This window comes from Cololabis saira, chromosome 18, assembly GCF_033807715.1.
Source record: "Cololabis saira isolate AMF1-May2022 chromosome 18, fColSai1.1, whole genome shotgun sequence".
Classification (NCBI taxonomy): domain Eukaryota; kingdom Metazoa; phylum Chordata; class Actinopteri; order Beloniformes; family Belonidae; genus Cololabis; species Cololabis saira.
The window spans coordinates 18,377,984-18,400,958 of record NC_084604.1 but is presented as its reverse complement, the minus strand read 5'-3'; the positions used below and the strand labels follow the sequence as shown (position 1 = coordinate 18,400,958).

The 22,975-nt window shown below is 38.7% G+C and overlaps 1 protein-coding gene across 17 annotated transcripts in view; it reads right to left on the bottom strand.

Annotated features, from left to right (window-relative positions):
• ptprk (protein tyrosine phosphatase receptor type K) overlaps positions 1-22,975 on the bottom strand; it is a 111,139-nt gene that overhangs the window by 81,844 nt on the left and 6,320 nt on the right. For 16 of the 17 annotated variants that reach the window (XM_061706968.1, XM_061706970.1, XM_061706969.1 and 13 more), the window contains exon 2: positions 22,311-22,334. The exons of the other annotated variant lie outside the window; for it this stretch is intronic. In XM_061706968.1, coding sequence (XP_061562952.1) covers positions 22,311-22,334 — 24 coding nt within the window. The remainder of the gene's footprint in view (positions 1-22,310; positions 22,335-22,975) is intronic. 17 annotated transcript variants of the gene reach the window in all.

Below are 22,975 nucleotides of genomic sequence, written 5' to 3'. Positions count from 1 at the left end.
CAAGCTTTCTTCCTTTTGTTTAATACACAAGCACACACATTCACTCCCATTGTGGCATGTAAGCCAGATTTGGGTGCCAAGTAATTAACGCTGTTTGTGTTTGTTATGTGAACGAGATGGAAGCTTGATAATGGAAAACAAGTGCAAACTGGCCACATTTTCATTTCCATCTATCTATTTAAGTTTTTCCATCTATCCTCATTCCTTTGATCAGTCGTCCACCTCATCAGACCACTAAAACCCTCTCAAAATTGCACACACTATCACTTTCTACCTCCTTCTCCATTCATGTCAGTGTCATCCTTCACGGCAACCAGGCAGAAAATGCTGGTTCCTCTCTGGTTTGTAGTACAAGAAAACCATTGGTTGTTACACAACGACCCAACAATCACTGCTCTGTTTAGTTGTCGACTTGTGTCTGAGTTGGACGAACACAGACACACAAATAAACTCGGTCACCCTCTCTTTTTCTGAAGTGAACGCACAGGCAAACTCAGAGCGCAGTCTTTTTCTTGCTCATGTTAATGTAAGTAATCGAAGCGGACAAGGGGCTTTGTAATGCTGAGGGAGACAGTGAGAGAGTAAGAGGTCATCTCCTTTAACTGTCCACTCCTCTCTGCCTCCTGTCCTGCAGGCGAGGGGGGAAGGAGACATGCACAAGGAAGAGGAGAGGGAGTAACCAATAGTGACACAGGGAGGAGAAAGACAAGAAATATGGATGTGATGAAACAGGGGACCGTGCCCCACCCCACCTCTCCAGCATGGACAACATAATTTTTTGATTTTTTGTTTCATCTCACAGTAAATAAATTACGTGGTCATAAAAAACACAGACGATTTACACAGTTAAATCCCAGAAATGAACTCAAATCACTGTTCACTCTAAAATGGATCAGCCAGCAGAGTGATGCCGTTCTATCTTGTTATATACAAAACAAATGCACATCCATAAATGAAACATACAGAATTTGCTTTAAAAAGTACTTCTATAACAACAGATGTGTTTTGAAAATGTTTCAAACCACACTGATTAAAAGGTACGCCCTTGTAGGTCTGGCTGTTGGTTTTTGGACGGTACCACGTACAACTCTGGCTGCTTTAAAAGAAAATTAGGCTACCACAAAATGTGTATGAGTGTGTGTTTTGTGTGTTATTAGAGTGTGCCTACAGAGACTTTGTTCCATACAATCAGGCCTACAAATGTGCATGTGTTCTTCAATGTGTCTCTGAACACTTTTGTGTGTGTGTGTGTGTGTGTGTGTGTGTGTGTGTGTGTGTGTGTGTGTGTGTGTGTGTGTGTGTGTGTGTGTGTGTGTGTGTGTGTGGCATTATGCCAGGGGCATTGTGTTAAATCTACTCAAACAAACAACTTGAAGAGTAAAAAACAGCTTCCTTGGACTGAAGATGTAGCCATGGGCAATCTCACACTGTGCAGGCCCGAGGCGTGAGTGCGTGTATGAGTAGTGGATTACTTCATGCCTGGATGGACATGAAAGGTGGAGAGAGAGACTGAGCATGCCCCACACGCGCACACGGACTCCAACCAGGAAAATCCCTTTGCCATATAGTTGTATGAACACAGAAAACTGAATGCACCCTTGTGTTTTTTGTTGTTGTTTTTTTTCTTCCATGGATACAGGCACAAAAAACATGCAGAAAGTTGAAACTGTTTTTACAACATCGTCTTCAGCAAAAGTGATGGGGCGAGAGGATTATTCATATATTACCCCTTTGGGTTATCTCTTATTTCATGGGGAATAACAACAAACAAATGCTGTTTTTTAAACCATTTTTAAAATTACATTACTTCATTAAAAGCTATATTTAGGTCATTCTCTCTGCCCTAATTCATGTTCTTATCTAACTGGTGTACCAGTTAAAAAAAAAAAAAGAGTAATAGAAAATTTCAAAAAATCTTTTCAAAAAGACAACACAAGTTCAACACAAGTTAGCGTTTTTATGTAATTAAATGTTTACCAATTCTTAAAATATATAATATGTGCTGTCATATAATAAGGTAAACAATCTCAACACTGAACAGAGGAATTGAAACAATAGAATCACGGACATCTGCACAAACAAAATCACTCTTGCTGAATTTGCCTACAAAAAAACAGCGTTCTTTTATGGGACCACATTGAAAATGATGTTACCATTTGTGGTCCAAACATTTCAGAAGCCTGTACTTGATCGTCATCCCATCATCAGCAGAGTTTTAAAAGGTAAAAAATGTCAGGATTGCATACACCGTAAGACCTGCCAAATAGCTGCTCCTCCAAAGCAGCCACGCCGTTGACATGTTTCTTCTCACACTGATCTTTGGAATATTAAATAGGTAAATCTGTCTGTAACAGCAGAAAGGCTGAATTGAGCACATTTCTCTACACAGACTGGGGCTGATTTCATTATAGATAGATCAAATTTATCTATTTAATCTTTCTTTTATCAGTCTGTGCTTCTCCATCTCTCTCCTCTTCTTTTGCTTTGTTTCCTTTCCCCAATTTCTGCATTCTGTCCCTCTCTTTTTAGAGCTTTCCCATTACTTTGTGCTCTGACTTCCTCAATTTCTGTCATTCTCCTGTATCTCTTCAGCTATCTTTGTAATATGTATCGTATAAGTATGCACGCAAATGAGGAGGGAGGAGGGAGAACAGAGGAGAGAGTAGTGAGGAGAAACCAGGGGGGAAGAGGAGAGTATAAAAAAAGAAGTGCTGTGTTAAAAAGCTGAGTCCACCAAAGCAGTCACAACAAATTCATCTCTTTCTCCCTCTTTCTTTCCATTTTTTCCTCTCTCTTGCTCTCACTTCGATACAAGCTGGCCTCAGTAATACAATAAAGAACTTGGCTCAGCTCTGTGTGTCTACGTGAATGTGTGTGTGTGTGTGTGTGTGTGTGTGTGTGTGTGTGTGTGTGTGTGTGTGTGTGTGTGTGTGTGTGTGTGTGTGTGTGTGTGTGTGTGTGTGTAAGGCAGACGACACCTCTTACTCCCTACTCTCTGTCTCATCATTGCAGCTGTTCCACAGAGGTGTGTTTCAATATATCACCCTGTCACATGCACACACATACACGGTCCCTGCTTAATAAGCGGTATTCAGAGCTCCTGGGTTTATAGAAGCTGAAACTGCACTCCTGCATAAAACTGGAGCCTTTCTAACTTTACTTCAGTTCTTCCTCATCGCTTTCTTTATTTTCCTTCTGACTATATTATCTCTTTTCTTTTTTAAATTTCTTCCTTTAATTTTATCTCTTCTTCTAGTCACCTTTCTCTTTTTGGTTTCTGTTTGAAGTACTTTTCTCTTATTAATTTAATTTCCTTTCCTTATTCCACAATGAATCCCTTTCCTTGAATCTCAATCCTTCGTTATTTACAGTGTGTACCGTTCAGAAAAATCATCTTTCTGACAACTGAGTACTAGAAGAAACTAACCAGAGCAGCCACAACTTTAAAACCACTGAAAGTCAAAGTGAATAATATGGGTTGTCTCGCTACAGCCTTGGGCCCTGCCATTCTTGTAGATGCTACTTTGATGTACCACCTATCTAAACATTGTAACAGATCAAGAGCACCCACACGTGTCAACAGGACTCTAAGAGAGTGTGTTCTTCACCAAGAAAATGTGCAACTGAATGAAAGCATAATTTGGAATGTGATAAATGTGTCTGTGGTCTGATTTTCAGACATTGAGCAGAAGGGGAAAACCACAAAACAGGAAAAAAGAGCAAAGGAGCCAGAGGAAGAAAGTGGACACCTGGATGAGTCCTGAGGCTCTGCAGGACGGAAGGGGGAAGTCAAGGAGGGCTGATGGGTAGAGGGGTGGGCACTTTCTTTCAGCTGTTCGCCCATATGGGTGAGTGTGCGTGAGCGTATGTGTGTGTATGTGTGTGTATGTGTGTGTATACGGTCCATATGCGCATTACTGCTAGAGGAGTTGAACAGGGGGTTATCCCAGATGGACACACAAATGGCAGATTTCGCCCACTAGCATCATGCAACCAAAGTTCATCAGTTGTCCTGCATACAATGAGAACATACAGTTTTCTCACTTTGCAAATTTCAACTACGATCAGTGTGCAAATTGTTTTATTTTGTATTGTTTTACTAAATCACTTGAGTTTTGCAAACTTACAGTGTTTTCCTTTGGTTTAATTTCACTAAAAAAAACAAAATCCAAGTGTAGCTGCAGGTAAATGCATCATCTTAAACCACGGGAGGACACTCTCACCGTGTATTAGTAAGATGTGTCTGTCACAGGAGTGAAAATATAAACATGAATGTAGTGAAATACTTCTTGCTTCATGACATTGCAAACATACACACACTGATAGTTGTCTTGATGATTCTTCATACTGTATGTATTTATCCCTATTGCCAAAGACTTCAGCTTAAAGATGAAGCACAACTATGTCTGGAGAGGAACATTTTGATGCACCGGAGTCTTTGAAGATGCAGAGCAAAACAGTTGACTGTACAGGACATTGCTGCATTAATCATACGAAGGTGGTTTATGTCTGCCTTCTCACCAGAAAGACTGCACCCCCCCAAAAAAAAGAACAAAAACTAACTACATGAATAAAAAGTTAAAAGAAAAGGAAATAAGTAGCACTTAACCACTCATAGCAGAATTTACAAATTAAAACTTCTACACTTTGTGTCTACATGTAGAACTCTGCTCCATTTCAGGTCTAACCTGAGCCAATTTTGTTGAGAGTGGATCGCACAAAGCTCTCAAAGAAAATTGTATCTGTTGACCTCAATAAACATTTCCCTCTCAACACACACACACACACACACACAAACATGCTCACAATTACGCAGACTCTCACTCTCACACAAATAAGCACAATCACTCAGCACTGAAATCCTCAGAACTCTGTTCACCTCCCCATTCTCCATCAAGTAAACTGTGTGTGTGTTTGCTTCCCTCTTTCTATGTGCGGAGGTCAAAGGTTAAATGAAAACCATTAAGATTCCTCTCTTAGTTCACTACCAGCAAACCAAATAGCCCCAACACACACAGAGAGACGTACATAAAAATGTGCATAATCAGATGAGGGTGACATCCTGTCAGAGTGCAGCAATTGTCTCTCCTCTTCTACTTGTGTCTTGCCTGTCATTTAGGGCCATTGACATGACTGACTGCATAATGAACGCAGTAATTGCAGCACTAAAGCAGTCCAGCAATTTTGTTCACTTTGTTGCTTCTTCCTATTATTGTTTTTTCCTAGTGTTTAGTGATTTTTTGCAAGAGGGGAGGTTTGGGGTAACTCACCATAAATCAGTTTTTGTGCAGCTTACCATCTCTCTCTCTAGATCTGCTGTAACACACACTCGACACGTTTCACAATATTCACTCTGTTTGCCCTCCTGCTGCCTTCCAGGATGAATAAAGGAAAAGAAGGACATTGTAGAGAGTTTTACACACAGAGGGGACAAAGACTTGAATGAACAAAATAATGATTGAAGTCATTCCATCTTCACACCTGCAGATTGGAAATCACAAGGCAATTTCCTTGATGGACAATGTTAATAACACAAAAAGTGCCTGCCTGTCACTTAATCTTTTCCTTGCTGAAATATTCCCTGTTCACTAACAAGAAACTAACTGATATTTTCCTCCACCTGAACTTTTACTCACACACACATACACACACATGCTATAGATAAACACACGGTGGGATGACTGAGTGGACCCTGTGTTACTCCCAGCATGCCTCTCTGCTCTGAGGCGGTGGATTCTGTCATCACCACAGTTACTGTCAGGACGCATCATCAGCAGCCGTGGCTACTAATTAAGAGCTGCCTCTCAGGCCCCTGGTCAGTGCGGATGTGTGGAAACATATACGAACGGACAAACACATTCGTGTAATTAACTACCTGTCATAAACACAGACAAACACGCACACAAACACTTTCTAGCAAGTGCTACTGTATCTGCCAGAAGGCATCAGCACACAGTGTGTTACTCACCACAACTCAGCAGTCATTAGTCACAAACACACTGAGGTGCATTTTTACAGAGGCTCACCAGTGTATTTTTTCAATAATAGTTTTATTTTTTATATAAGTTGTAAATAACAACTTTATACCAATGATAGTTATTCAAAATGCTCAGAGGGGAGGATTATTGGTAGCGTATGTGTTAACACAGATCCCACTGTTGGGAAAAGGTGTAAATATCAAACTGTTCAAATATTAATTCACTTCATAACAAATTTTCATTTGATGTATTTTTACATTTTTGAGAAATAATGACTAAAATCTTCAAGTAAGCACACCAGTGGCACTTAGAAATATGTCCAATGTTAGTTTTGTATTTTTTGGGGTTTGTTTTTTAAAATCATGACATTTATTGAAACAGCAGAATAAAATGAAGTGTGCGTATCTGTGTGTTTTACTTTTATGTCTTTGGATACACCCCCAGATTTTCAAAAGCAAAGAACTGCTCATTTTCTCATGATCCTAATTTTATTCATTTGGCAAAAGTTTTAACCATTTATTTAACTGAATGGTTAAATACACATGTTGCTGTTTTCAGCCAGACTTTAGAATCATGTTTGAGCCAGTAATTTCTTCTCCACTAAACAATTACATTAGCGAGTCTCTGCATCCAATCTCACCACATTAAGCAGTGATGTCAGCCTATATAAAAAATGAGGCTCATTATCATTATTATTGTTTTCATGACTAACTACACAAATGATTGTGGTCTGTGTCTCTGCATGTTGCTTTTGATGCTGGAGGGGGAAACAAGAGTTGGTAGATATTGTTGATTTTATTGAGGCTGCAGAGTGGAGTAATGAAAACTTAGAAGACTGCAATAAAGCTGAATCTGACCATAAGCGGCGCAGTATCATGAGAAAAGTCAGTAGGAAGATGATAGATCTCAATGGTATGGATGTTCATTTCACAAAAGAAATCTGAGTAAAATGCAACACATCGACTTCCTTCATGTATTTACGTATTAGGTGGCTTTTGTCAATGGTTGTATGTGGTCAGTTTGGCTTCATCGCAGTCTTCCAGGTCTTCATAACTTCACTCTGCTGCCGCGACAAAATCCGCCACTGTTGTTTTTTCTTCCCACAAGTACATAATCCCATTCAGTAAACTGTCCTCTAAATCTCCCCCTGATTTTCTGAAAGCCTTATTTATTGGTAAGCTCATCTTCAGCTTTTCTTCTCTTCAATTTCTGAGGTGGAACTTGAAATATCCAGGTCTGCTAACCATCCTGTGCCTCCCCCTCAACTGATGTTTTGCAGTTCTCGGTTGCCTGTCATGTTCTGTATGCAACAGGATTTTTAGTTTTTTATGTTTGTCATTAAATACAGCACCTGATACTTCTATTTTTGGTCATGTGTGCAGGGCAATTATGCTCATCTAGCTATATCAGCTATAATTCAGTATGATTAATACAGGATAATATTTGCTTATATGATCAAAATTAAAAACAAAAATGTCAGTGGTAATTAACTATTATCCAGTTGCTTAAAACTAGTTGCTTCTTAGCAATATCCGAGAAACAATATACACTAATCTAGTATAGTAAATATTTACTAAAATAATAGTAAATAGTAAAGATCTTCTCATACATTATACAGTAAATTTTCATTATAGAGATGTACTGTATATTGGCTCACAAAGTGGGTAAACTGCATGAAATAGTGACTGAACCCTCCACTACATCCCCTTGTTAAATCAAAACAGCTCCAAGCAAAAGCCCAGGAATGTGAAACAGAAACAGACCTCTGAAAGACAAACAGGCTGATTTAGGAGCAGAAACTTACCAATCTTTGCACAGGATTCCAGCCACTTAGAAAGGTAAACTCTCGCGCACGCACGCACACACGCGCACGCACACACGCACGCACACACACACGCAAGCACGCAAGCACGCACGCACGCACGCACGCACGCACGCACGCACGCACGCACGCACGCACGCACGCACGCACACACGCACACGAGCAAAGTGCAGTTGGGGGCAGGTATAGCGTAGAGAGCCTCCAAATGGACTGTCAATACTTCAGTCCTTCGCCTTCCTGTTCTTGGATAAGAACCTGAACCCCACATTGGTGTGTTAAAGACCATCATATAGTGAATATAAGTGCTTAGTTAATGCACTGGTAATGTATAAACCTTTTATATAGACTTTGTATAACCTAGACAAGATATAAAAGGTGCTGGAAATGTGAAAGGTCTCTGTCCATTCTTGGAACTTGTATCTGTCCACTTTATGCCTACCAAAGAGGAACATAAGTATTACCCCAGGCTCCATTTCTACATTGCAGTAGTTGGTAGTTTACTGTAATGTGGTTTTGCATCAAACCAAAGCAGGTACCATAGTTACAAGTTAGTTTAAAAGAGGGAAAATGTGAGACCAACGTCCTATCAGACCAGCATAACTTTCACTGCCTACTTCTCTCTCTCCTCTCTGTTATCAGCAAATATGGAGGAGGTTCGACATGAAAGAGTGCAGCTGCAAGTGTTTGTTGTGTCAGTCTGCTCTGGCCTGCTCTGTTCTTGCATAGTTCCTTATCATATGTCAAACGGCTTTTGCTCTCACTCTCACATACTTTTCTTTGCACACCTCTGAACTGTATTACTCACTCCCATTTCATTCTCATCCATTTTATGAAGGATTGTACTCCAAGTTTGTCATTAAGATTACGGGTTCAAACATACGGTCATTCAACAAAAAATGAAAAAAAGTAAAGGTACACACTCTTTAGTTCCAAGATTTTAGTTAAAAAAAATAAAAAATAATTTGCCATACCCGGTTTTAAATTAGGTAAATACAATCTCTAATAAACTATACAAAAAATGAAGACAAAATGCTGAATCAACATGTAAAAAGAGAGAAAAAAAAGTTACTGCTTCCATAAAAATCAAGTGGACTTAATTAGAGGAACAAAGTTTCAACCTCAACCACACTGAAATGTTGTGGCAAGATTTTATGTAACCAAATGTCTGCAAATGTCAAGGAAATAAAGCAAAGTTTAAAAAAAAAGGAGTAAAAAATGCTCCTCAAGGTTAAAAGAGAATAATAACATCATGTGAAAAACTATTACGTTTTGTAATTGATTTAAAGTTTATTCAACCCGCCAAGTAATCATGAAGGTAAGGTCACAACTCATTTATTCAGATACTGCTTTTATATATTTACTTGGTTTTTGATTAACAAATAATGACATGATGTAATATGAATGTTTATGTCAATTTGAGTCACTTAAACTGCGACTGTTCTGTTCACCAAATCAGAAGCAAACTGTCATCCTAGCAACCATATAGTTAAACCACATGACTTAACAAAGGAAACAACTATAGTAATCATGGTTATAAAAATAAACTAAATTTGGCTCTATTAAGAGCTCTGACTGTGAAACGATGTCAAATTGCAACAACGTCAAACTGTAAAACTAAAAACCACAAAAAGCAAAACAAACTGGCACCAATGCAGTCCTGGTTGACAGCTGCGATATCTGATCATGGGATTAATTTTTCATTTACAAGTTGTACAATCTTAAAACAATCATATCCAGCCGATGGAAACTACAAATGAACTTTGAGTAAATAACTATTGAATCCGTCTTAATTAATGCAGCAGAACAATAGGCATCCTCGTAAGGTAATTTTACGGATCTGCAAAAAGGTTATAAATGTCAAGACAGATGTAAAACAGAAATTAAAATACTTCACTACAATGTGAAAAAACCCTGAGTTGAAAATGAATCCAAGAAAAATGATTTACACTTATGAGGTCATAAAATGGAGCACACTTGTCAGAACAGCAAGATTTAACAGAAGTAAAACTCTGCCAAGTGCTAAAGCCCACTCTTTGTTCACAGTGTCATTTAGAAAGTGCTTGACTCTCTAATTTATTATCACATGTGGGTGGAGGCTTTCTCTATGATATGTTAGCTGTAACCAACTTTAGACTGTTGACTTTTCTCAAGTAAAACAGGCATGTGATTAAAATTATCCATATTCTTGGAAATCCAGTGAGAAGCACTGTGTGTTAACACTTTACATGCTAGAGTTTAATTATTCCACAACCATTACGTGGACACAATTTTAGTTCAAGACAAACCCTACACAAGATTTCCGCTATAATCTTTTTTTTTATATATATATACATCTATTTAACAATTTACAAAATGTAATAACCCACTGCATGTCAAATATATTAACTGCATTTAGAAACAAACGATTTCTATTATATTAATGCATTAAATATAAACAGACATGAAACTCTATTTAATTTTTTATAGTCTGCGATGAATGATTTAGTAAATCACACAACAGTCATAGTAATTTAAGAATCCTAATTGTACTTTAAGTCAAGTTAAACTTCCATCTGACATGTATTGATTATACAGTATGTAGAATTGTTGACTAATACATATTTCTTAAAAAGGTGAAAGTATTGCATAACAGGACAGTTAAACTATATTGAGCTTCTCTTTTCTACATCGTTGAGCTACGCTTTGAGCATAAACTCTGTTGGAATATTAAGTTATGCCTGCATCTATATTACTGCACCATATCTAATACAGGTTAAATCACTAAAATTACTAAATGCTAGCATCAATTTAAAAAAAATGTCTTAAGGGATGTGGCCTAAAAGCATCAAATTATATTAAAAAATATATACTTTTGCATATAAACACAGACCACGTTCACTTGTATCTGTGTCATTTAATTTAGATATTCTGAATAAGCAAGAGCAGGACAAACACTGCAAAATATGGCTCAATTAATAATTAGCAGCAAAAGAAAGATCTGTTAAAAACAGAAAAAAAAATGTAACAAGCTGACAATAAAAAAACATGCCTACCATGACCTGTTTTATTAATCCCACACACTGATAAGCTTCAACATCAACAGCTCAACATGATACTGTAACTGCTGATGATGAGATGATTATGTTTAGTTTACAAATTCATCAAGAAGTAAATTCACTAAACTCTGCATGTGCTCCCCTGCTCCTCCTTCAGTCTCTTTTGCATTCTGCTTGTTCAATTTTAGTCCCTCTTCTGCTCTTTCTCCTGGTCCCTTTGGACCACTAACTTTGATTCAGTCTTCTGCTTAACTCTGTCTCAGGCTGGAACACACACACACGAAACATGTACAGATGGGCAGATTTACAAGCCAACACGCAAGACTGTACACTGATTGGAAGACACACACATGTACTTGACTCTGGTAAAGAAGTGGTTAGTGTGGGGCCATTGTGAGGGGAAAGTGTGGCTAACTTAAACCACATGTGGCTCAGCCTTCACTCGCTTTGTCCAGAGGTATGTGGGTCTCTGGAGTGTTCACATACGTGAGTGTTTGTGTGTGTTGGGGGAGGTGTGATTGAGAGGAAACCTTAGAAGAAGAGGCAGAGTGAGCTCATGGCTAGAGCGCAGCATTTATTCATCCAGGGAACGCTTGTGTTGAGCAGACATGCAGGAGCTGCCCCACTGTGATTATGGTTTGTACTGAAGGCCACAGCAGTAGTGCAACAAGTCATAACAAGAAAAGAGTTTCAGTTACTGCTTAGTGGCATGTCATACATAACAAATTCCCATAATAAAATGTCCCCCACCAAACAATTACGGCAAAACAAAATATCCTTTTTCCTCCTGTGTATTTATAGATAAGTTAATTTGGCATTATAAAGGAGCTCCTGTGTTTTCATATCATACTCCTATCCAGTGTAATTGCCCTGCGTTTAACTACCAATTATGAAGTTACGTCATGTTTCCATAATCAGGTATTGGGAAACAGATCATGGGAGCAGTTCTGCAGTTTGTAATTGTGTTTGGGGGAGCATTGCAATGCCATGTCTCTGAAGCAATGGCTCTCCAAACTCGAAAGAAAGAAACAAAGAAAGAAACAAAGAAGGAAACAAAGAAAGAAAGACAATTCAAATATGCTACGAGTTGGTCAACTGACCCACTGATGCTCACAGTAAAGTGGATCACATTTTTGTTTTAGCCACTTCAATTCAAAAGAAAATACTTTTGAACGTCTAAACCCTTATGCTTCCTCATTTGGGTTTATTTAGCACTATACCCTGCTACCTAATTTGTCCAACATGCTGAACTGAGTATGGCTTATGACGTATTAGTCCATCTAGTATGATTAGCTGTAAAAATGTGTTGAATCTGAATGACAGCAGAGCCTTTAGCATGCGGTTACATGGTGGCAAAAAATGTAATAAATACTATTACTAATAATAATAATAATCACAATGCAACGTAGGCTGTCAGACAATTACCACCAATCATCAGAGCACTGGAAAAAGAGATGACAGGAAACTGGAACGACAACAAAGCCCAAGGAACGGGTGGCTGCTCGTGCAGAGAAAGAAACTTCTCTTTAGATAACGCAGGCTACTGCAGTGATCTGCTGATGGTGGAAACTCTGTGGAGCAGTCTAAAACGAGCAAACTGCTGGTGAAATCACAAAGAGTAAAGAAAAAAAAACATGACATCAGTGACCATAATGGCTTAAGTAGTAGTGGGCGAGGGAGGACACTGGAAGTCAGCGCGTTCTGCTGTGGAGGAAAAGCTGTTTTACTGCCGATATGCCGACATGCCTGTATGGGACGTGCCCCGCTCCACTTTAAAGCCGAATTTACGCTTCTCCATCGAATCAATGCTACTCCGTCAGCACGAACTCCCCTCTGCAGAGCTCTGCGTTGCCCAACGTGCACTGCCAAAATTTTCTGACTATGCATCGCAAGAAATCTGAATCAAGGATTTGTTCTTCTTTTACAAATTTCCCGCTATTTTTTTCCTGTCATTTTCAAGTTAATTAAAATAATAGTTGCCTGTAAAAATGACTAATGCCAAACACTTTTCAGCTCCAACTTTCATAAAATATACTTTATTTGGTCCGTTGTTGTGTCTGAGTGACATACAGGGAGTAAACAAAAGGAAAACAAAAGGAAACTGCATTCTAAGCTTCGGTGATGCACGAAAAGAAAATACACTGCTGCCTAGTGGTTGGGGGTGTAATTACATAGCGCAACAAACAATAACACAGAAGTATAAATGGCAGCAACGATGTAGGGGCAGTACATACAATACATGTGTGTCCTGCAGCGCAGAAGTACATAACAGGCTTTAGAAAGTGATTCTGTCGCAGCCTCTCCAGATTTATGGCCATGATAGCAGTGGCCGAGAGAGTTAGGCATTTTAATATTATGCACACATCAATATCAGTCAGGATCTGTCAACTGGCTCCTGATCCAAACTGCTCACAGTTCTGCAGCTCTGTGAGCTGCAGTTTGGCTATAACGTTAGAGGCAATCAGTCAGAATCAGAATGAAGAAAAAGGAGGAAAAAGAAAGAAAAAGGAAGATGTTCTTAAATATCCCATTTACCACAATTAAGCCTGAATGTTGGTCAGCTTCTCTTAATGGTATGTACAGGTCTGTCTGAATGTTCACATATTCTCCATCTTGCTGTAGTGCTATGGCGTTAAATGTACAAGTTTTGTGACCTAAATATGAACGAATGTTTTAGTTTAAATATTTTGCCTGCAAGAAAATGCCCCTGTATTGCATATCTTTTAAATAAAAACAGTGTCAATTAATTTATCTGGCTGGGTCTCATTCTCACAGTTCTATTATCAGAGTAAACTACATTAAAATAGCTTTTGCTACCTTTATTCCAAAGAACTGGGAAATGTGACTGCTAGAAACGCTAGCTTTTAGTGCTGGGCGGTATGACCAAAAATTTATATCACGGTATTTTTCAAAATTATATCGGTTTCACGGTATATCACGGTATATTTTTTTTCACGCACAACTGGGTGTTAACCACATTTTCTAATGATTTGGAAAGGAATTGCTGCAGTAAATTGACTTAGGCCTATTTTACTGTCATGAGGACGAAATATTGTAGAAAAACATTAATGTCCACACTAGTATAAATACAGGTTTGCATGCCCTCACAAAATGATGCCGTTTACAATGAGGTGGCAGCACTTATGATTCTAATGTAGGGCTGAACGATTTTTGAAAATAATCTAATTGCGATTTAATATGCGATTATTTTTTTCAAGGTCCTGTTCTCATGTATTTTACAACTACACAAGCAATAAATCAGTCTGTTTCAAGTAGATTTTCACTTGAAATAAGTAGAAAAATCTGCCAGTGGAACAAGATTTTATTGCTTGTAATAAGAAGATAAATCTTGTCCCACTGGCAGATTTTTCTACTTATTTCAAGTGAAAATTTACTTGAAACAGGTAAAAATAATATTTAAATAAATAAGTTATTTTTCTGGTGTTATTTTTCTGGTGATGACTCTAAATGTTGAAATAGCAGTAAAACCACATTCATTGATGAAATGACATAAGGGATGGAAAGGGGGGATGGCAGTTTTACAGGGGGGATGATTTGGACCGTTTTTATTTCAGGGGGGATGATTTGGACCGTTTTTATTTCAGGGGGGGTGATGCCATCACATCACCCTTCATCCCCCCTCAACTCGAGTACTGCTCACAGGGAAATCAGCTCTGCGTCGATTTAACGCGGAACCATAAATCAGGCTTCACAGCGCGACTCACTGTCCGCCCGGCTCGTGCTCCTCGCCGACTCCGCGCTCATATATTTAATACATTTATAAAGCCCATATATTTATAAAGCCTCACTTGGCCGAGCCCTAACGCTGAGGCCATGGTAGATTTAGGTTACACGCGGACACGCAGCACTGTTGACTTTTCCCTGCCGGCTCTGTTCACTGGCTAAACAGTCCCCTCACAAACAGTGTCCAGCGGCGCAGCGTTCCCAACGTTGTGTGCGCTACTCACCGGTATTACGGTATATGAAAAATTCATATCATAAGAAAAATAAACACCGGTATTCGGTATGAACCGGTATACCGCCCAGCACTACTAGCTTTTAATGCAAAGTCCGCAAAAGGTTTCTGTAAATTATTTCAAATGTCAAGGAATGTCATTTTTGAAGCTAATGATTAAAATAAGTTTACGTTAAACATTTTTAGTGTATCTAATTAAAGGGGACCTATAATGAAAAACACGTTTTCTCTTGCTTTAACATATATAAAGTGGTCTCCCCTCAGCCTGCCAACTCAGAGAAGGAGGAAAGCAACCAAATTCTGCAGTGTCTGTACAGCCGCCCGGATGAGCCATCCAGTCTGATGTGGCTTCTACGAGTCGTTGAGATTCTGTGCCCGTCGTTACGTAATGACGGGAGCGATGCGTGAAACCACGCCCACAACTAACTCTGGCCGGAACAACAACAACAATTCCGCCGGCCGGAGCTTCCGCCATTTTTTCGTAGCGATGTATCGCGTCATTCACGTCATCGCGTCAGGCAGCCAATCAGCACAGTGCCTCATTATCATAGCCACCCGGCCCCTCAGAATCCCGCATAGAGAATGCGGTTAGAGAATGGGAAGAAGGACATGGCTCAGAGGCTGAATTTCTATTTCTATTTCTAATTTATTTAGCAAAAACAATCAAAAGCTTGTTTTTAAGACATTCAAGGCCGGTTTAAAATAGGTATTAGATGGCATAATAGGTCCCCTTCAAGTCGGTCAGAGATAAAGAAGTCAAGACCAGAGTTTTTAAACATGATTGCCATGAGATTTCTGGAGGAGCTTTGAATGAACAATTCAGATAAAATTATTGCTGTGAGCTATAATTCTTATAGTTTATTATCTAAATAATCCAAATATACCATAAACCATCCCTATACCTTGACAGATTAATAACTAAACACACAGGCAGATGTAGTTCTGTACAAACCTCTACTTAACTTCATGTACCTTGCTTTGTGGTGAAGAACTAACCCTACAAGACAAGAGTGACGCTGTGTGTAAAGGTAGCATTGTCTGCATGTATGTGTGCACGGCTGCGTCCCTTAGCCTGAGTGTAAGAGTAAGAGACAGTTTATGTCATGTGGAGGTAGCGCTGTATCCGCTGACCGTTACCGCGACAAGACAGCTCGCTTGGTTCGCACACTCAAATAACGGGCACACACAAGTTTCACACAACAATGTTTTGTTTACCTTTGGCCCAACGCACACATAGAGACAGTTAACCTGGCCACTTAATTCAAACAGACAGTTTCTTTTAAAACGCTTAAATGTAAAAGTATGCATGTGTGTGAGTCAGTATGAGTGTGGCTGAACAGAGAAGAGTGAAAACACGGACACAAGCATTCAAAAAAAATCTGGCAAGAGTGAAGGTGAGACAGAGGAAAAGAAAGAGAGAAAGACGGAGTACTTGGAAGAGGGGAGGGTTGAGGTGGAGACAAAGGGGTGAGAATGTTTTATGCCAGTTTGAGATTATAAAGAAGAATTTGTCCTGAAGTTCTTGGGTTATCAGATAAAACTTACACATACAGCTTTTCATTGCTGCCTTTGGCAGACACATTAACGGACACAAGCTGGAAAAAGATGGGCCACATCAACATTTCAGCTTGAACATATGATGATGTTTTCCACTCAAACCCACTTTAAACTTGTTGACACGGTTTTTATTGCTCCAGCACAGTGTTACCACGAGTATCACAAATTTAACATCAGCAATTTCCACCTTAAAGAAATCTGTGCACTTTATTCCTGTAATACAATACTATTCAGTGTGGATTTTGGAAATCCCTCCCTTGCTCTTGTTGAAGGGGAGAGATAAGGAAACTTGAGAAACAGGGAGGAGGTGAGGTGGGGGGAAGTTAACAGGAGAGATGTGGGGGGGGGGGGGGGGGGTATGAAGTACACGAAAACGGGGGGAGGGTTTGATAAATGTTGTGTTACTGTTTAGGTTAGTGGGCCATAAATTCCAACGCAGGGGGGTGGGGGGGTTGGGTAAACTAACTGTTGGGAAAAGCAGGGAGTCTTACTTGGACATGTTTAGAGAGAAAAGAGGGACTGGGGGGAGCAGAGGAGAGGAGAAGAGAATAGATGAGTTTAACTCAACTGATTGTGCTCAATTCCACCAGACAGAGTGGAGTCTGTTTAGCATCAACATCACAGAAATGTTTGCGTGTGTGTATTCATGTCTGTGTAGTGAATGCCACTTTAACAAAAAAGTAAATTCTTCCACAATACTGGCTCCCAGGGCTCTCTGCCAATGAAAACCTTGCATGTCCTATTTTGGCAACGTTCTTGCTTCACATGTTCTCCAGCTGTGTGTCTCGTTGGGAATTTCACCGCACTGCTTATCACACTGTTTGGACCTTTCCAACAACTTTGTGCTTCTCTAATCTGACCCTCTTTTTTCCCAAAAGAGTGGATTTTTTGCTCCTCAAAAACACAAATCCTAGAGGAATAATGGTCTCAGTGGCTGTTCTAACCCTATAATCTATGGAAACTGTGCAAAACTATTGTTTAGTGTCATGAATGCACTGATATAAATCTCCAAGTTTGGTTGTTTGGAGGTATAAGGCTAAGAAACAGCTGGCCCTGCTGTGGTATAGCTCTAAATGGTGCTGCAGCATTTACGGCTCCTGCTTAATCCCTAAAAAGTATTAATTTCAGTTCTAATGTTCAACTTTACAGTTTGGTGAGGCTTACATTACAGACAGGCTTATATTCTTTAAAGTCTACCTTTATTTAATTCTCACATGCCTAGACATAGAAGGACTTTTGTCGGCTATAATCATTCCCTCCCCTGCTAACAGCCATGAAAATTCCCTTACAAAGTGTGACAGAAAATCTACTGCACTTGAGAGTTTGATGATAGTAAACATAATCAGCAAAGTGTCACTGTTGTGAATTAAGTGAAACAAAAAGGGAACTTCCACACTACAAAGACTACATTTGGAGGGTTTGACAAGCAGACACTTACTAGATCTGACAAACTCAAATCTCAAAAGCTCACATTTTTGTGACTTCTAATTTTTTAGTACAAAACATGGTTTACAGATTTTGTACGGAATGTTTTCCATTAAATTTCTGTAAAAAGAAAGGAATGCTTCACTGCTGGTTAAATCTGAGGGGGAAAAAGCATTGCACTTTGAAGAATACGCTAACAGTCCACAGTCTTGGCTATCTGTGGGAGATTTTATACTTTTTTACTATTAAATGTCAGACATGGGCAGAAAAAAAACACAACTAACCTTAATCACTATGAACAATCTTTAGACTCTTCATTTTGTCAAATGCCAAGCCTTCAATCCAATAAAGGATATAAATTCAATTAAATTCAATTTTATTTACATCGAGTCTATTACAACAGAAGTTGTAATAGACTCTCTCTCTATATATATATATATATATATATATATATATATATATATATATATATATATATATATATATATATATATATAGAGAGAGAGAGCTATAGATGTGTGTACATTGTGTCTTTGAGACTTCGGGACGCTTTGGGTTTGCTCTGAACATGTATAGGTTATGTATGCATAATATTTAAAAAGGTAGGGTTGGGCATTACTCTCTCTTAAATGGCTTGCATAACTGCTCAATAATCAAAATGACTGAATTCAATTACAGTAACTCATTATAACCCAGAACCATTTTTATCTGAAAAAATATATTGGGTGCAAGACACAAAGTGGACCGTACTGTCAAAAACTTTCTGGACATTTAAAGGCAGTGTGACACTTGTGTCCCCATTCGGGGTTCAACGATTAGTTGACGTGGTCGACAAAAATCGATAATAAAAACAGTTGCACACAAATTTAAGTGTCGACTATTGTCCGTAAAAAGTGCCCGTCTTTCTTGTCTTTTATTTTTAATTAGCATATTAAACAACTTCATGTAAAATGTATACACCATAATACACCATGGTGATCACCAGTCACACAGAAGAGGCATCAATTTATCCTACAAAAATGTGATTGGATTATTGGAGGAAATCTGACAAAACTCATGCAGAGACAGTGAAAACGAGAAAACTCAACATAGAAAGGCCCAAACAGCTAGCAGGTTCCAACTCTGGTAGGAAGCCAGAGAGAGCCAGCCGTCGCCCAACATGCTACATACACAAATGAAACACATAACTTTATCACAGGCAGCGTTTCAGACATCAAGGCTGAGCTGGACCAGCCAAAAAACTGACAGAGAGAAAGACTGCCACTCAACATTTAAATGTCTGTCTCCAGACTCCCACACACAGCCTGTCTGTTAGAGTGACTGTAGGTGCGTATACACGATCACTGTCAGGCTGACCATGTGTTTGCAGTCATCGCCAGTAAGTAGGGACACACTCAGGCTGGCAGGCAGACATACAGACTGGATGACAGATTAAGATGGCAGACAGTCAGATTTGGAAAAAAAAAGAAAAGGGGAAAAAAAACCTGGTGTAACATCATTTGGAAAAGATAGCATGAGTATATCTGCTAAAAGATTCAAATCTCTGCCCACACAGACCGAGGACCAGCAGTGTGGTGATTTTAAGATACATGCTTGGGGATGGAGATGATAATCTTAATGGACCAGTCATCTATCTGTAAGCCCCTTATTCGTACACATATGGCCACACACAGAAAAATTCAAAATAACACACAAACAGGAAAGGGTTTATATATCTCGAAAGCTTTTCACTACTTCTGATCTGAAATCAGCTTACAGAGGAGAATCATCAGAGAGGAATGTAAGGACATTAAAAAAGTCCTTTTTTTATTATATTAAAATATACATATGGCAGCTTTATGTCTGTAAAAGATAATTGCAGTAAAATACAACGTCCTAGGGAGGTTTATCATGAACCAACACCCCGAGGTATTGGATGCATGGATTGCTCATGGCTACCTTTGCATGTGTGAGTTTCTGGTTGTGCACTGCAGCTTCATGACAGACGACTTCATAACTGGACTAATGGAAACCACTTCAGTCAGTGACCACAGTTGCAAATACCGGCCCAGACAGGGTTAGCCAATCCACCTGAGGGCTAACATATTCATGTAGCACTTTAACTTAGGTTGTCACATTTGCACAAAATACAAAATACAGCCTGAAGCAAAGTTAAAAAATAAATAAACAAAAGTTAGTCATGTGGAGTGTTTTTCTACTAAAGAAAAAAAATAATTTTCTTATACATTCCTTTTTTTATGCCCCATGAAAAAAAAAGTGTACAAAACACTAAACCATCAAAGTTCTCTTTCAAGATTTGTCTTTGCTAGAAAAGCTAATTATAAGGAGAAAGCCAAACATGTTAACAGCAAAAGGGGCTTGAGAAATTTTAACCAGATTTCACCGAGACATGGTTAAACTTTAGTCATGAGCCGAGAGATTCCCACTGACACTCATAGTCATTAGTGGTTTTGCTCAAACCAGGCTCATCAAACATCCAGGAAATAGCAGATTTGGTCACAGCAAAAGCTGGAAAGTTTGATACTCATGCTTGAATGCAACTGTTTGAAAAGCATGCTGATCTCAGCTGTACTTTTTCAACCCAAAAGATATTTCATAGGAAAAGGGTAAAACTCCTACTTTTATAAAGAAGCCCCATAAAACAGAAACCCATCTTTCAAGAATGGTATTGTCAAGTTTTATCACTGAAATATAATAATATTTGCACATGTTAAAAATGAAAATAAATTTAAGATTTAATTGGCTTCCCATGTTTATATAGGTGAACACCAAGGGTACTTTGAAAATCATTATTTAAAAAAGTGATGGTGACCATTAAACAAGGTCATAAACATATTCACAGCCCCATAGTGGGGAAAAAAATGAAGAAAAAAATCCTTGCTGTAACACTAGTTCCTGTTGTTGCATTAAGGTTTATTTTAACGCTAGCAGACAATCTATTTCTTGTATTTTATTCTCTTTTAGTGGTAAAGTTTCAATTTGGTCTCTCCTGGATACAGTATGTGCTACTGCCTGTGAGCAATAGTTATGGATTTGTTAGGTATAAATATTCATGACAAGGCCAGAAATGTACACCCTCGTGTTCTAAATCCTCTTTGTTTAACATTTACTTTATATCATTATGCCTTCATTGCTCTCTACTACCCATCAACCGTGTACTCCCAGGGCTTTCAAAGTCGATTTAAAAAAACCCTATCTCAGAAAGTAAGTTGAGTGGAATCAGCCAAAAGGGTGAGAGGAAATGTAGAACCTGAAAATGTCTGTAATATGCTTAATATGAAGCTTTTAGTGTAAGTTCAGAAAGGAAGGTCTATCTGAGAAGAGAAGAGAAGAGAAGAGTACAGTACAGTACAGTACAGTACAGTACAGTACAGTACAGTACAGTAGAGTAGAGTAGAGTAGAGTAGAGTAGAGTAGAGTAGAGTAGAGAAGGCGTGTTCAGCAACCGAAGGAACAAACTCTTTTATTACAGAGCAGGATCAGTAAAACAAACAGCACCTGGAAACTTCAAACCTCTCGGCAGCTGTCTGACTACACATACAGAGACAGGAACACTAACAAATGGCAAACAGATCAACTAATAGGCAGGTTTGCAGAGCCACAAAGACACAGGACACCAAACCAGTAGACAAAAAACGCTTCACAAATTTTGTCAACTCAACTCTGTTGTTGTAGAAATTGTCTTTAAGGAGAACATCCATGTCAGACGTAGCCTGAATGTTGATATAGCATTAGGAATGGTTCGATTAATCGGCTGGTGACTTGAACTGGACAGTTTTCAGCTTGACTAAGAGTAAAGAACTTTTTTCTTCCAGTCATTAAACACAACATACACAACTGAAGGGCTTTTTTATTATCGGTTTTTAATGAAAGTATAGCACTTTAAGGTTTTTGGAATTCTAGAGGATGAGTATCGAACAATAAAAAGATTAAAAGGTCAAAGATAATGCGTATAATGCAATTTTTTTTCTGCTGGATTTTGAACAAAGACCTTGATGAAGTCACCTCGGCCATTTTTTGGGATTTCCAGTGACAGAGAGAAGCATAAAAATTATTTTGTATGCAGCTGATTATAGTTGTTAAAAAGAAAGCCAACACTCAGGGCAAAAATCAGAATGAACAGGTTAGACCTTGAATTTAATGGGAAAAAAGACATTCAGTCAAACAGTTTCTGAATCAGATGGATTGCAGTTCTACTAAATGTTTTCATACAGTGAAAACCTCTTAACATAACTATACGCTATATAGCTTGCTGAAGACGTAAGTAATATTAAAAAAGAAGTGCCAGTTTGTTACAGTGAGTCTGCATGTATCAAGCAAAATAATACAGGCACCGTTAGTCTCAATGGGATGGTTAGTAAAGACACAGAGCACTAAAACATGGTATGACAGTGGATGACAATCACTACAACCAATGTCTAGACACTCAAATAAGGTGAAAACTATGGAAAAATGATGAAAACACTAAAATTGATGAATCATGTAGCTCAGCTCATGGCTGGCCCATTGTAACTCACCCTTTTCAGCACGCCCCATATGAGCTGGATCCAACAGAAGCAAAGCAGAGAATAATAAGACAGAATTAGGTTAGACAGCATGCAAAGGTTAACAAACTTAGTGGAGATGTTGCCTATTTTAAAGATTCAATATTTATCTGTGATCTCTTACAGACTATGGCCTTTATAATATAGAGCTTTAATGAATGACTATTTGCACTGTAAATTAATCTCATGAGTAATTTCTCAATGAGCCTATTAGTTTTTGTCAATAGCGACTGAAAATGTCAATTACATAAAAGTAAACATACTAAAACAAAAGTGCAGTCATACTTGACAGTTACACTCAAGGTGTGATGACAAAAGCAGATATGGCTTGCATGACTTGTTCCCAGTTCCCAAACACAACCTCAAAGAGTTACCCAACACCCCTCCGGCCTCAGCCGTTACCCTCTGCTTTAACATACCTGCATAATAACCTGAAAAATATCTCTTTTCCAACACCGTATTCACCTGCTGCAATATCCCCCAATGTCTTGCTACAGTACATACAGTACACACAAACCCGCCACATTTCCACTGAATATATCATTATCACAAACTAAACCACACAACTGGTAGTGACGATGCTCACAACTGTCTGCGGAATTGTGGGGGAAAAAAATGGTGCGAGGCTGTAATGTACT